The sequence below is a fragment of the Monopterus albus genome, unplaced genomic scaffold (genome assembly GCF_001952655.1).
Source record: "Monopterus albus unplaced genomic scaffold, M_albus_1.0 scaffold18.1, whole genome shotgun sequence".
NCBI classification, from domain to species: Eukaryota; Metazoa; Chordata; class Actinopteri; order Synbranchiformes; family Synbranchidae; genus Monopterus; species Monopterus albus.
The window spans coordinates 9,893,666-9,905,762 of NW_018127898.1; the positions used below are offsets into that span (position 1 = coordinate 9,893,666).

General features: G+C 39.8%; 2 protein-coding genes across 2 annotated transcripts in view; both read right to left on the bottom strand.

Annotated features, from left to right (window-relative positions):
• Window positions 1–6,621, bottom strand: part of LOC109956155 (serine/arginine-rich splicing factor 6-like) — a 9,368-nt gene extending 2,747 nt beyond the window's left edge. Inside the window, 3 exon segments of the mRNA XM_020593057.1 lie at window positions 1,484–1,602; window positions 5,042–5,178; window positions 6,370–6,621. Coding sequence (XP_020448713.1) covers window positions 1,484–1,602; window positions 5,042–5,178; window positions 6,370–6,476 — 363 coding nt within the window. The 5' untranslated portion in view covers window positions 6,477–6,621.
• A 2,143-nt stretch (window positions 6,622–8,764) lies between these two features.
• The window catches only part of acot8 (acyl-CoA thioesterase 8), a 6,485-nt gene continuing 3,152 nt past the window's right edge, over window positions 8,765–12,097 (bottom strand). The window contains exons 4-6 of the mRNA XM_020593018.1: window positions 11,149–11,306; window positions 10,509–10,700; window positions 8,765–8,976 (exon numbers count right to left, since the gene is read on the bottom strand). Of these exons, the coding sequence (XP_020448674.1) occupies window positions 8,858–8,976; window positions 10,509–10,700; window positions 11,149–11,306 (469 nt within the window). The 3' untranslated portion in view covers window positions 8,765–8,857. The remainder of the gene's footprint in view (window positions 8,977–10,508; window positions 10,701–11,148; window positions 11,307–12,097) is intronic.

Below are 12,097 nucleotides of genomic sequence, written 5' to 3' on the forward strand. Positions count from 1 at the left end.
GGTTTCATCAGGTCAAGACCTACAGCGTGCACTGGAGGGGTTTGCAGCCGAGTGTGAAACGGCGGCAATGAGAATTAGCACCTCCAAACCCGAGGCCATGGTTCTGAATCGGAAAAAGGTGGATTGCCCACTTCGAGTTGGGGGTGGGTTGCTCCCTCAAGTGGAGGAGTTTAAGTATCTCGGGGTCTTGTTCACGAGTGAAGGAAAAATGGAGCAGCAGGTTGACAAATGGATTGGTGCAGCATCCGCAGTAATGCGGTCTCTGTACCGGTCTGTTGTGGTGAAGAAGGAGCTGTGTCATAAGGCGAAGCTCTCAATTTACCAATCGATCTACGTTCCTACCCTCATTTATGGCCATGAACTTTGGATCTTGACTGAAAGAATGAGATCGCAGATACAAGTGGCAGAAATGAATTTCCTTCGGAGAGTGGCTGGGTGCACCCTTAGGGAAAGGGCGCGGAGCTCAGTCACCCATGAGGAGTTCAAAGTAAAGCCGCTGCTCCTCCATGTTGAGTGGAGCCAGGTGAGGCGTGTGTGGGGAGAGGGAAGTCTGGGGGGCTCTGCTCGGACTACCGCCCCTGCGACCCAGTCTCGGATAAAGCAAACGAAGATGGATGGATGGAGACAGTCTAGGCATATAGGAATTCTTGTGCAGGGCTCTGCTGGAGTCAAGTAAAGAGTTTAAAGCCAAAAGAATGAACACTTAGTCTAAATATAAAATTACCCAAGAATACAAAATGGCTGATAAAACTGTGGATACAAGAATAAGACAACAGGTAAAATGGGAGTTTCAAATATTGCACATGGCATTGCACATAGTGGAATTGCATATAATATTCTACTTAGTAGGGTAATGAGTGGTTATTCTTTAATGAGGGATTCTGCTTCATCCTGTTTATTCAAGAGGTCAGGCGACCTAATCTTGGCAAAAATACTACCTCTCGCTGTGGCAAAGGGAATAAGGGGAGCACCAGCACATTTTTATTCTACTGATAATGGCCCAGTATAAGTCCTCATCCCCCTGCAAAAAGCCCCCGGCTCTGACTCTGCCCCCATGCCAGGACTGTATCTTCTATACAGAAGGGTGAGGCAGAAAACTGGCGGAAAACTCCCACACTGAATAAGAAGTGTAAAGGGGGCTTAAGCATTGGCTTTGAATCTAAATAATGACTATGAGGCCCTAACAGTGAGCTTTAATTTCTGTGTTTATATCCACTTCAGATAAACACTGTAGGATCTCTATTTTGCTGAACCAAATTAAGATGGATTTATGTACCTGGCCCTTAATAAGTATATCAAATAAATATCTGGTTGGCATTCTTTGTGGTCAGTGAGAGTCTGGGGCTGTCAACCTAGAGTAGAAACAGATATATAACTGTATAATGCAACCAGCTTCGCTTCTTGCCTGCCTTCAGTGCTTTTGAGCAAGTGAATCAGATTGGTTATAGATTGGTACACTGATCAATCACGGGACATTTCTCACCTTAAGGTCCTGCCAGCTGCACTTGCTGGACAGGTTCTCCACAATGAGGCGGTGGTCGGTGCGTACAGGTGGCCCATACTTGTCCCTGGTAGAGCGATTCCCGCTGCTGTTACCGCCACCTTCAAAAAAAGACAAGAAGATAAAAAATTTTGTTTAAAGGACACCAAATTCTATAAAGGTAAGGACTCCGAGCAGGCATTCAGTGGTAGAAGTAGTACTTAGATTCATTCATTGTCTACCGTTTAGTCCCTGAAAGGGGTCACGGGGGGGGTACACCCTGGACAGGTCGCCAATCCATCGCAGGGCTACAGTAGTAGTAGTAGTACTTAGATTAACTTACTTAATTAAAAGTAGCAATACCACAGTGTAAAAATACTGTTTCGAATCCTGTATTCAAGATGTTACTTAAGTAAACAAACTAGCATAAAAACAAACTCATTACTCAGAATGGCACAGTTTACATTAATGCATGTCATATAATTGGATTATAATTATTAATATATTATTATGTACATCACATTTAATGCTGCTGCTGCTGCGAATGTTATACCTTTATGGTTATAATTTTAAGTACTTCACATACTGCTGGGTAGCTTGTGACTTTTACATCAACAATCAGTTTTACAATTATATTGTACTTTCTTTTATTAATCTCATTCAGAAAAGTGACTACTAACTAAAGTTATCAAATAAATGTAGTAAAAACAAAGTATAATATTTTTCTCGGAAATATAGTGAAGTCAAAGTATGAAGCAACAGAAAATGGAAATACTCAAGTACAGATTTCTCAAAATTGTATTTATGTACAGTACTTGAGTAAATGTACTTCTTTTCCACCTCTGCTGGCATTAATAATTTATAAAACTACTACATACTGGATGTTTTTACCTATAGTTTTATTTTGTCACAACTTTGTCTATAAATGACCCTCTAACAGCTGTGATGTTCTGTTAGAGGGTCATTTATAAGTTTCAGAAGGAATAAAAGGAGATTAAAAATGCCAGGGGTTTCTCGACCAGATCTTAAGGATCAGAAAAAAAGCCCTGTTGGTGTTCCATATAGCTATGCAGTTAGGGATCTTTAAACTGGGTGAACAATGTCAATTCAGCAACCAGAAAATCTGCAGCACTATATGCCCTGTGGACAGGATTAAAAACCACTTAATTAAGGATCAGAACTGTTTTCTTAACTTACTGTAGGTGTTTTAGTTGTTTCTTTGAAGCACAACAACCTAGCCTGTTTATCTAACCACAGCGTTAAAGTCAGGGTAAAGTGGAAATAAATAAGTGTTGTGAGTTTGTCACACCACAGGAAGATGAGTTATTAACCACCTAGACAGATTTGAAAGAATAAAATGATCACCAATTATATAAAATTTCAGGGTGGGCCACGGAAACGTAGCCCGTGTATTCAAGAGCGTGGCACCGGTATTGGAGGTGGGCTACTTTTCTGTTGCCCACCCTGTAGCTTTCAAAATCATGAAAAAATAAGGAGTATTCTCTGCTCTGAAACACTGAGGGCATAAAGACACTGAAACCATGCCCAATCACGGAAATGTGCTGCCTGTTCTCATCATGGATATATTAAACAAGACGGCATAGCTAGCAAACTGTAGGCTGCAGTAGGTGTAGTAACCAACTCACGATCAAACAGGAGAACTGGTGCTAATGCACTAGGGATCTACTGGAGCATTTTACCACTGAGTGAGGTTAGAATTAATGTTATGGCTTTGGTGTTTATGGAGCTGCTTTTCCTTTGTGTTGATATCTGAATGACAGTGGGTGGTGCTCAGCTCCTACACACAGACACACATGTAGACTCACAGCAGTGGATGCTCATCAACGTACATGCAATAAAAGCTTCAAGTAAAAAAGCCAGTGGGTGTATTTTAAGGAAGCACCTGCTAAACAAGCATAAACCTGCAGAGAAGTGAAAATGTAAGTTTTATCTGCGGGTTTATTAGGCTAACAGCAAAGAGCTAACTGTGGTGACCTGTCCAGTGCCAACAGCAGCTGCAGAGTGTGGCCATTAGCTCCCACACGTCTGTCTGCCTTCACCAACTACGGTCAGTTCAGACCAGCTCCAACACATTCACCATTCATGTGTTCCTACTTTTGTCATTGTTTAATACCGAGGAAGCAGTATTAATGTTATTTATTTTAGAAAATCTAACTGTGGCTGTAAGTCATCATCATCACTAGTGCCCCTAAAATAAATGCAGGCATAGAGCTCTGTGTGCTCTAGGATTTATAATATTACAGTGTCGGGGGAAGGGTCATTTTAAGGATGGCTCCAATGCAGAGCTATGCTTTCTGCCCCATCCAAAAAAATCCTAAACTCCTAAGTGATGAAGGGGTCCAACGCCAGAATCCAGGACTAAGCAGTTCTCAGTCTTTTCATGTTTTCAGCAACTATTTTCTAGCACTGATAATGCGTTTAGAAACAAAAAACTGATTTTACTTTACCCTGACTTTAAAGGAACTTTAAAGAAAACTTAATTGACTGTTAAGTTAACCGGGAACCAGAAAATCAAGACACCGTTGTGTGTCACTGAAACAAAACTGGTCTGTATTATGATTCTGTGGCATTACTGTTGAATATTTGGTATTAAATAGGCTAGTCATGTTTATGCCAACAGTTTTAGAAAGAAAAATCCCTCTTAGAAAAATGAATTTTGTATAAAAATTTGCTTTTGCTTTTTTTATTGCTCCCAAAAGGAACTGTTCCAAAATTCTTTACTTGTAGCTTCGCTTCAGCCACAGCGATTTTAATTAGTCCATTCCAAACTGTCAAAAAGCCAGGACACAACTCAACTTGCACCACGAGAGATTTTGTCATACTTTGCACACTCAGTGAGGAATAAAAACATCCATCTTTTGGGCACTGTCCATCTGTAACTTAAATAAGACAAAGGCAACATTTACCAAAACTCCTTGTGCTACTACATAACAGTGGGAGCCAAATCAGTGGCTGAAACATGTGTTGGCTTGGTCCTCTGCAACGTGTCTTGCAACAGTAAAACCAGCAGGATTCCTCACCATCACCCTGGTCTATTGGAAAAGGATGCTGTCATCATGGCTTCCGGTTATGTCAACCAATGGTCAAAGGGCAAAGGTCTCACACACACATTGTAAAGGGAAAGCCCAGGCCAAACGTGTCAGGCAGTCATCTTTACCCTCACTGGACTCGAAGTCAGCCCGCAGTGGACTCTTTCAAATTAAAACATCAAGCACTTTGTTAATGTTGACTTCAAAATGAACACATTGTAGCTTTACAAGTCTTTCCTTCTCTTTAATCATTGTTACTCATGGGACTTTAACACACATCTCTTTCAGTGTATAAAAGCTTTAATTGTTTTATTTCACTGTTAGATCCATTAGATAGCTGTGGACATTATTCTTTGTAAAGTAATGACTTTCTCAGCGAGCTCACATGTCATGAGTACTGACAGCTTTTCTGAAACTTCAGTAAAAGTGAATATCATCATTTTATTTTATACAGGTTAACAAGAGACCGATTAGACCCCACATTTACAAGAGAATTATGCTTCATACTTACTGTGTCCTGAAGATCCACCTCTCCTTTGTCCACGGGCATGTTCAATGATGACTCTCTCCCCACACATCTCCTTTCCATTCAGTTCATATACCGCATCATCAGCATCTCGCATGTCCTCAAACTCCACAAAGCCATACCTGTACAAAACACAAAGAGTAATAAATTGCATTCCTAGTTGTTCTGGCTATATATACTGTATGCATATACCATTCATTAGCACTTCTGTCTTATTTGTATCTTACTGTAACAGTTGGACAAACCAGCCCACCCCCAAGAAAATGACACAAATGAAGTGACCACGATGGATGCAAGCAACTCGGTCACATCATCGCAGATATTGTAATCCTCAGTTTTACTTGGGGAAGAAATATATAGATACCCCACACAATAATGTGGAAACATAATCGTTATAAGTGTGAACGAAAAGTTCCAATGACTGTAAGGAGACTATAACACGTAACGCTAAAAGTTAGCAATATGCCTCATTTATAACAACATTACCACAAAACGTGAGTAATTCAAGGTGTACATTAACAGCTGGTGCCTCACCAGGGCTAACCACGCATTTAAAACTGAACTGCTTGTTTTCAAGCCGTCGACACTGCCCAACTAACTAACTTTACTGTAATAAGATAAGGCTTTGAAAGCTAGTGTAATTTTTATGACAACGGACTGTTTAAAGTACCCATTGTCCAATAGTGCTACGATCTTGGCAGGAAATTTTTAGTTGGGTGGATGTTGATACTAAAAATGATACTCCATCATTTAGCTTGTTCCAGATTTTGATTTATACAGAGACCCCTTTCAAAAATATGACATTGATGTTAAATATTATTATTACTATGGGTAAATTTCATATACACAAATGTAAATGGAAGAACATTACACCATCTTTAAGTTGTTTTAAAAATGAATGTAAGAAATATCTAGAAACTTTAAAACTAGTATCCAAAGATAGTCAACTCCTTACAGAATTATATAATTTTATGTATAAGTCTCTTTTATTTTAGAATGACATGGGTTGTTCCTTGAGTGCACATAACTGTTCCCCTTTTCTGAATTTGTACATTGTTTCTAATCCTTAAATAAAGAATTTAAAACCTGAAAAAAGGACTGTTTAAAGTATACAACTCTGTACATGTTTGTGTGCGCAATAAACGAAATCAACAGGACGTTATCTCTCTAGCCTTTTAAAGATTAGTTTGGTAACCTAACCACTGCCCGTCTCAAGTCTAACGTTACTTGTACATGGGTAATGACAATAAAGTTGAATCTAATCTAATCTAAAATGACATTAGCTAACGCTAACGTTTGTTCTGGAGACTTACCCATTTTTCAGGTCGATCTCTAATAATTTACCATAACCTCTAAAAAATCTTTGGATGTCTTCCTCTCGAATATGATAGCTAAGTTTGCCAATATATACTCGCGGCATCTCCGAAGATATTTAAAGGCTTCTCCACAAACTGAAAACAGGTTACCACCAGCACCGGGCCACAGACCTACTGATAAATGAAGGTTTCTCTGTATTCTTAATTGCTGTTCACATACTAATTTAGATACATACCGCCACCTACTGCACCGGAGTGTGTCTTGCAACTTTCCCATATCTCTCACTGAAGGTTGTTTATTTTGGGTCCAAGCCTTCAGAATAAAAGTGTACTGTCCAAAAAAAAAAAAAAAAAAACGTCTACACAGAAAGTGCACACTTATAACCTAGGCCTTTCTAATATTTCTTCTTAACCTGCATGATATACTTGCACTGTCATTTCATCTACAACTGTGTATGAAAAAACAAGCAGCCAAATTCAGCCATACTGTACAAAAGTGCAAAGTTTCAGGACTAGCATTTTGTTCAGTCTTAAATACAGTTATACAGTATGCATGTATCAAATCTGGTTTTCACAATGTAAAAACCTTTTTGGAATAATCTGTACATCTCCATCCTGCTCCACAGTAATTATATGATTTTGTATTCTGTGTTACAGGATCAGGCTGCACATTTTCCTGGTTGTCCTCCTCTACAATGACTGCCTTTACTGTTTTTACTATCATATCTGCTGCTGTTGGTCATTTGCACTACTGTCCATGTGCATCTGACAATCTTATTATTCTTATTTGCACTACTGTCACTGATTGTACATGGTTTGAGTCATAGCCTATTAGGTTGTACCGTTTAGCTTTATCCTAATTACTTTGACTTCGTTTTCTTATTCTTTTTAATCTACTTTTATTCTGTTCTAGTTTCCTAAATGGTATGGCATTCAATACTAGGTGAGAAAGAAACGGTATTTTGATTTTCTGTATGTCCTGCACATATAGTGAATTGACAATAAAAAATCTTTGATCTTGAACAAGGGCTTGTTGTTGTATGTGCAGAAGGTCTTGGTGAGCACACAGATCCTCACAAAACCTGATGTATGATGTCACATTGACAGTGAGTTCATCCAGGTCTGTAGATGCAGTTTCAAATACACTCCAGTCTGTGCAGTCAAAGCAGGCCTGTAGCTCTGACTTTGCCTGCTCAGTCCATCTGTTCAGCTTTAGGTTTCTGCCTATAGTTTGGGATGAGTTGGACCATGCAATGATCAGACACAGAGTGCTGCACAGGGGACAGATGTATTTTTGTCCTTGGTGGGAAAACTGATGTGCCCTTCCTTGACTGTCTTGCTACAAAATAACTTCACCTTTTTCACTCTCCTTTGGTGGATCAGGCTTTTCTGTCCTCTTTGCATTGTATTCACCTGCTTCACATTCTTTGTCTGGTAGATCTTTACTACCCATTGAGAAAACCCATAGGTGGGCTGCGGGTAGTTGCATATACCAGACAGGCATGCAAATGAGTTTCTATTTGGTGGTAGCCTATGTAGAGTATGGCGGATATTTCCACTTCTTTTCACAACTAAGCTCTGTGGAAGGTCATCCACTATTTGTAGTTAAAAATGCAATTGTTGCTCTTCTGTGCTGCTTTTGTAAAATCTTCATAAAAATTCTGTGCTGTGTATTTCTTGTTTTGTCATCATGGTAGGTGACATGTCAAAACTGTGGCATAAGAATTTGCTGTGGAATTTGGTCTTGACAGTGCTGAATTTAACATGGGCCTACAAGAATGAATGAATATGCAAAGTAACATTCAGTTTTATCTGAGATACATGTTCAACCACAGAACTTTTTAATTCTTTACTGACTGTAATTACATTTCCTTATCATAAACCTATTATATTAACATTTTTATGTCTAAAAATCTAAATAAAATCTATATGATTAGAATTATAAATAAACTCAGAAAACTCTTAGGTGGGGAGTTCCTGCCTCAAGTGGAGGAGTTCAAGTATCTTGGGGTCTTGTTCACGAGTGCGGGAAAGATGGAACGGGAGATTGACAGGCGGATCAGTGCAGCTTATGCAGTAATGCGGTCAATGTACCGATCCGTCGTGGTGAAGAAGGAGCTGAGCTGTAAGGCGAAGCTCTCGATTTACTGGTCAATCTACGTTCCGACTCTCACCTATGGTCATGAACTTTGGGTCATGACCGAAAGGGCAAGATCCCGGATACAGGCGGCCGAAATGAGCTTTCTCCGCAGGGCGGCCGGGCGCACCCTTAGAGATAGGGTGAGGAGCTCGGTCACCCGGGAGGAGCTCAGAGTAGAACCGCTGCTCCTCCACATCGAGAGGAGCCAGCTGAGGTGGCTGGAGCTGGAGGAAGTGTCTGGAGAGAGGGAAGTCTGGGCATCTTTGCTTAGACTGCTGCCCCCGCGACCCGGTCCCGGATAAGCGGAAGAAAATGGATGGATGAATGGAACTCTTAGGAATGTCTTTATAGTTTGCTGGGCTCTGTGACTGCTTTCACTCTCAGGACCCCCTCCTGGGAACATGACGCAGCCAACACCCCATCTCTTCTCCACAGTCTGCCTTGAACCAGTCCTCTACTGCCCCCTGTAGGACAAAACACAAACCACATGTTAGGCAAAAGAAGATGCACAGAGAAGGCAACTTCTGTTGCCAAGAACAAACTACATGGGTCAGAGATGATAAGCCACAACAGTAGAATGTCATGAAATAATAAATACAGAGAAATATACAGATATACAGTCATTTTGTGAAGCAATTCATGTAGCATGAAAATGTGTAAAAGTAAAAACTAATTGCTTAGACACAAAGTAACCAAGTGTAATTCGATTTTTAAAATCTTTTCTGTCAGGCTGCTAGCTATATTTATGTAAAGAAAGGATTTTTTGTCAGGGTTTTCAGGACTTTATTTCCTTATATCTAACATTCTAAAGGTGATGGCTGTTTAGAAAATTATCAAACTGTAAATCTAATCCAGATGTGTCAATACTACAGGCCAATCAAACCAACTGATTTTTCAGACACATACTGATATTTTGGAATGAATTTAAAAAACATATTGGTAGATAGTTTTTTGTTTGTTTTGTTTTTGTTAGTTACTTTTTAACATGCCAACGCATAATGCCAAACCAATCTTGATATAGATCCCTTAGATTTTTTAAGAACTGTGACAAAGATACATACTACGCAGGACGTTTTTGAACTGGCAAATTAATGTGTCACCAGTTTCTGGTGGACAAACTATATAATGGTGACACAGTTTCTAAACTACCTCAAACCCAGTTTAGCATTAGTTATTGTTCAAAATATGCCTCAATACAAACTTATCTCCAATAAGATAATATATAGACCTAGCAGATTAACCAGTCTAGCTTTAATCCAAAATAACAATGTGTGTGCAATGGGCTTGGATATGTAACGCATTAGACTACTGCATTACTGGGTAACGTAACGCACATAAAGTATTGCTGTTGCTAGACAGCATCAATACTAGATAAGGTTAGCTAGCTAGATACTTTAATTATTTTACTTACAAAGTGTATTAAAAATGCACTTTGGCTCTTTGTCACTTCTATAGTCTAGCCTAAACATTTAGTCTGCACGATCATCATATTAAATGTGTGTGGCTTGACCAAGACTGGGTTATATGATTAGAAGTTTAGCCTGGAGGATCATTGCAATCCCTACACACATCTGCATAACAAAAATACACTTTTACCTCACAATTTCTGTGCTTTTTGAAGTGTGGTACTCTCAACTCGCCGTCATTATACTTTTGACCCAACATGTAGAGACAACAGTACAGTTGTGCGACTTGTATTTAAAGCGCAATTACTTTGGGGTCGTACACGTGTTCACAAAAACGTCTGTGGATATGGGTAGATAACACGTGTAAGTGTCCTCAAATTAAATGTGATCAGAGAAGAAACATTCATTCTCAAACAATCAGAGTAAAAGTAAAAAGTGGTACTTTCAACCCAGATAACCTCTACAACAGTCCACTGTGAGCCTCTATGTAATTTATTTAATGATCAAAACCATGTGTAACTACATATGTGTGTTGTGCTGGGATACATATAGACAGAACAAATAACAGATGTGACATGAACTGCACTTACCTGCCCATGGGCTCTCACACTCATACAGCATCCACTCATCGCTGCGGAAAGTGCTGTGGAACCACATGGCATGATCCAGGGAGGCTGCGAACTGGGCTTTGTAGTTGGGATAAGGCAGCAGAGCTGTGCCCAGGAATGCAAAGTCTGATACATAAGCAGCAACACAGCAATGCAGCTTCATGTTGCCTTCACCTACATAAGCACACAAAGTCCATCATCCAACTGACTTTATAATGTATTATACACATCATTCATAAAATATATGATATATGCATATATGTATTGTAATACATATAATACTAGCATATTATAGCATCTTTATTTATATTAACATTTAATTTATTTTCACATTGCAATTTCTTAAATATGAGTATCATGTTGAAACTGTTTGCTGTTCAATGCTTATAAGTTAGCTGTATGCTTATATACTGAGTATGCTGATCACTTAATAAGTGATCCAACACACATAAAAACTAAGCATATTGTTTCATTTAATACCAAGAAAGGGTCAACAGAATTTTGCGTCTTGTTATTTACTCTGTGAGAATACCCTATGAATATGCTGTGTGGCTTCAAGTGCTATTTAATATATGTAGTGCGTATGTGGACAGGGCAGTGTAATTGATAAGGTGTATTTTACCAATATATCCTCGTGCTCGTACCCAGAACAGCGTCCTCGGCTCTACTGCTGCCAGTCTGTAAAAGTGTGGTGGCTGGACTGGCTTCATCTCAATGGGGACCTCATTAGCCAGCAGCTTATTAAGGCCTTGTCTAGATTTCTCTCCTAGGTCTGGTTTACTGTAAAATGACAGAAGTAAATACAGATAATGACTGAAGTCTCCCATCTGCAGGGTACTTAATAGACATGTGTTGCCTATGGGACTGCATAACAGAGCATGAATCTACAAGTTTACTGTGGGAGTGCCATTAATGTGTGTGTGTGTGTGTGTGTGAATGTTTGTGTCTGCGAATGGGTGAATGGAAAATAGTGTAAAGTGCTTTGAGTGTGCTTCATTGCATAGATGATGAAAACAACTTAGAAGGACATAGTTTTATGTAAAGATGTTTCACCTCTCATCCAAGAGGCTTCATTGGTTCTGCCTGAATGGTGGTGAGCAGGAGGTATTTATCCCACTGGGTGGTGTTTCAGTCTTTTGGTGGCCAACAAAGTCCTCTAACGACTGAGTTGTTAGGGTCTGGTATCAGTGAGAGTCGTTACCTGTCTTTGAACCCTCACATGTGGACCGACGCCTATTGTCCTGGTGTGAATTGGGGTGGAAATGTTTGGGTAGAGATCTCAAAACAGAGTTGTAGATAGATAACAAGTTGTGCCTTAGTCCACCACCCCTATTTAGAGAGGGGTGTTCTATTCGGACCAAAATAGCTTCCTTGACTCCTCTCTCTGCTGACTCTGGTCCACTGGAGTTGGCCCTCCTGTGTTGGGCCATGCATTTGTGCAGCGGCTGCTTAGTTTCACCAATGTACAGTTGGCTGGATCTCTTGGTTGAGGAAATCCTTTTCAGCTTCTCTGATAAACCAGCCACATAAAGGATGACAGTGTTACCCCCTCTTGCTACTGGCTTCTCCCT